At 38.8% G+C, this 3,183-nt stretch overlaps 1 protein-coding gene across 1 annotated transcript; it reads right to left on the bottom strand.

Moving 5' to 3' along the window:
* Positions 1–962: 962 nt before the first annotated feature.
* LOC140810447 (interactor of constitutive active ROPs 3-like) lies at positions 963–2,961 on the bottom strand. The gene is made up of 3 exons (XM_073168302.1): positions 2,944–2,961; positions 2,038–2,286; positions 963–1,820 (listed from the first exon to the last, which is right to left on the bottom strand). Exons 1-3 carry the CDS (start codon positions 2,959–2,961, stop codon positions 963–965), a joined length of 1,125 nt encoding a protein of 374 aa, XP_073024403.1.
* Between the last annotated feature and the right edge of the window lie 222 nt (positions 2,962–3,183).

Below are 3,183 nucleotides of genomic sequence, written 5' to 3'. Positions count from 1 at the left end.
GCCTCATTCTTTTCATCAACACCTTGATCAAGAATGTCAGAACTCATTTCTGATTGCACCCATCGGATCATGGTAAGAGCGTCTAGTAGCATCGCCCCATGATCCCATAGGTATCACTGATAGTGCCTGCAAGAACCAGTCGATTATGATTAGCGTACAGTACGGTCCCTTCATCTCATATATCCCGATCGAATCTGCAATCATTGGTTCATCGAGGGTTGCATAATAATTCGATAACTATGTGATAACCATAATAGTGGCATCACGTGTACTATTGGAGAACTCCTTCTCCAACGTACATCTCATACTCTGGCCAAAGATTCCATGCACTATTATTTCATCAGATCACACAGGATATCCACAACCGTAGGTGAGCGGTGAATCCCCGACTACAATGCACTGGCTCCTATATGTGTCGCAACTGTACCCAACCTCGCCACCTAATGACTCTCCTGGAGCCGGTAAACGAGTCAAAGCACAGCCATAGCATATAGAGCCTCGGTGTTGTCCCGGGTCGTAAGGACTAATGGTGTACAATCATAACCACGGACTTATCCTCTCGATGAATGATAACCACTTGGAAAATTCGAAGGAGGGTTGTTCGGTATAATCATCATATGACTACCCATCTGCATGTTTGGACATCTCTATGCCCTTACCAAGAAACGCAGTACACAACATCACAGATGCTAGTCTCGAGCTCAAGCGGCCTTTATCCCTGTTTTAGGCGGCTGACTCGACTAGGAACAGATTTAGAATATGCAGTGTTTACAAATGAGTTTCAACATCGAATTACGATTCATTTGTATTAAAGCATAATCAAGGACTTTATCTATGTTATTTGCATAGGTATACAGATAAAGTATAACAAGACCATACAAAGTTAAGTTATATTAAAATAAAGATTGTTTATTACAACTGAGTCAATAAAATCCCTAGCCAACCGTTGACTTGCAGGACATCTACTCTAACAATCTCATCTTAGCAGCTTCTAAAGCTGAGCTTAATTGTTCAACTTCAATTTTCACATAAGCAAACTCTGCCTCAATGGATTCTTCCCCGGTTCTGTTTCTGACAATTTCAGACTCACTATCTTCCTTTTGATTTTCAAAGTCTCTGTTACAAATATCAACCTTGAGTTTGCTCACAAGTTCTTCCAAGAATTTAACTTGAACCTTCGACTGGCCAAGCTCAGAAGCTACATCCTCATATGCTTCCGTTGTCTTATGTCCATCGGACTTAAGTGTTTCCACCATCATTTTAGCAACTTCAAGCTGAGTCAGAGTTTCTACCACTCGCTTTTGTGCATGTGTTTCAGAATCTTTGCATTCTTTTAGCTGTTTCTTCATGTCTTCAACGAGTAAGTGAGCCTCTCCCAAGTGTTCTTTCAGTGCATCAGAATCTTGTCGTGTAGATTCTGAATGCTTGGTCTGAGTTGCTTTAGACTCGGAGACTATTTCAAGCTGGAATTTAAGTTGTTTAATCTCCTTAAGAGCAGAAGCTAGTGCTGATAAATCATGCGAATACTGTTTTTGGATGGCCTCGAGTTCATATTTTAATGCCAGATCATGTCCTTCTAATGCCCCGCGAAGCACTAGCTTATGAACTTCCTCAGTAGCCGACTGCTCTAAAAGTAGATTCTGAGAACCCTCGAGCATTTCAGACAGGGCTAAGAGCTGTTTGTTTGATTCCTCACCAGTTTTCCGTGCTTCGTCCTTTGATGCCTCAGTGGAGCTTAATTGGTCCTTCACGGTTTTAAGATCAGTCTCCAGCTGACAAATCTGAGACTCGAGTTCAGAAACTTCGCCGGGATGCTTACTCTGAAATTCACAAAAATAAAGACTTTTGACTTCAAGAAAAAATCTTCAGATATATTAGCAGATCCAGAATTTCAAATAATGGCCACCGTAGAGTTGAATGGAAAAGGAAAGACAAATTGACGCAGCAAATAATATGATTCAGACTAATACGAGCCAAACTATCATGGTCTTAACAATCACAAAATATAACACTATCCGTAAGATATACTTTGTATACCTCAGAGACTGGACTCCTAGATGACTTACGATCTGCAACTTTAGGACTTCTCTCTTTCAGTGCTCTACTGGCTAAGTTGGAAGATGATCCAATGTGGTCTGCATATCGAGCCGTTGGGCTTTTGACTCCTGGAGAACTCTTTAGGGATCCTTCAGAAGACGCAGCTCGAGGGCTTGAGTTCTTTTGAAATGCTTCTGAGGAAGTAGACCGAGGAGAAGTCCTCTTAGGCCCCCTCCAGAGGGGCTGTTTCTGCATCAAGAAAATTGAAATTAAATCTGAAACGTTTTGAAGGTCAAAATGTTGTTTGAAGTTAGGACATCACATGTTCACATGAAAACAATAATGCCTATATATATATAAATCTTTGGATCAGTTAGCTGGCCAGGTACATTAGAATGATAAAGCATTACAGCAAAGAAGCACAAAATCCACGTAAATGATTATTCCAAAAAAGATCACCACTGGTATGCGCGATTTTGCACGTTAGTACGTAACTATGTCAATATTGAGATCACATTCCCTTAGGATTGTAGTTTAGACTCAAGGAAGAAACAATAGAACATGTGACTAAAGAGCACAAGTAGTTGATATAGAAAAAGTTCTTTTCATATTAGCAGTAGAATGGAAAGGCCATTTGGATCAAGCAAGAGAATCTCAGGCTTATGAAGGGTATACCATGCAGCTGCTTTTCTTAAGAAAACAATATCGACTAAACAAACAAGCGAAAATCGAAGGAATTGCCTAATGCAGCATAATTATCACAAATTCAAGTAAATATTGTGAACTGTTCTATTAAAGTTCGTAAAATAATTCATTTATAGTCAATATATTTATTATGTTAAAAATGAGAAACATCACATATTTAAGGAAATAAGTCAAATGTTTGGATTACACTAAAAACCTTACCACATCGAGATTTACCATGAGATAATTAAAACAAATTGTGACATATATGAGATCACTAAACCAATGTAATTGCCATTTCAACAATTGAATGAGGTTTAGATGAAACGTGTGTTTCTGAAATTTTATGAGGAGCTGTTTCAAATCCAATATAAACGGCTGAAAGGTTAGAATTTGTTCTTGTTTTTAAATTTTTTGCATATAGATCCATACATATTCTTGTTCATAGGTATGTAGACTGGA

The sequence above is a fragment of the Primulina eburnea genome, chromosome 13 (assembly GCF_022965805.1).
Source record: "Primulina eburnea isolate SZY01 chromosome 13, ASM2296580v1, whole genome shotgun sequence".
NCBI classification, from domain to species: domain Eukaryota; kingdom Viridiplantae; phylum Streptophyta; class Magnoliopsida; order Lamiales; family Gesneriaceae; genus Primulina; species Primulina eburnea.
This window is presented reverse-complemented; position numbering and strand designations above follow the sequence as displayed.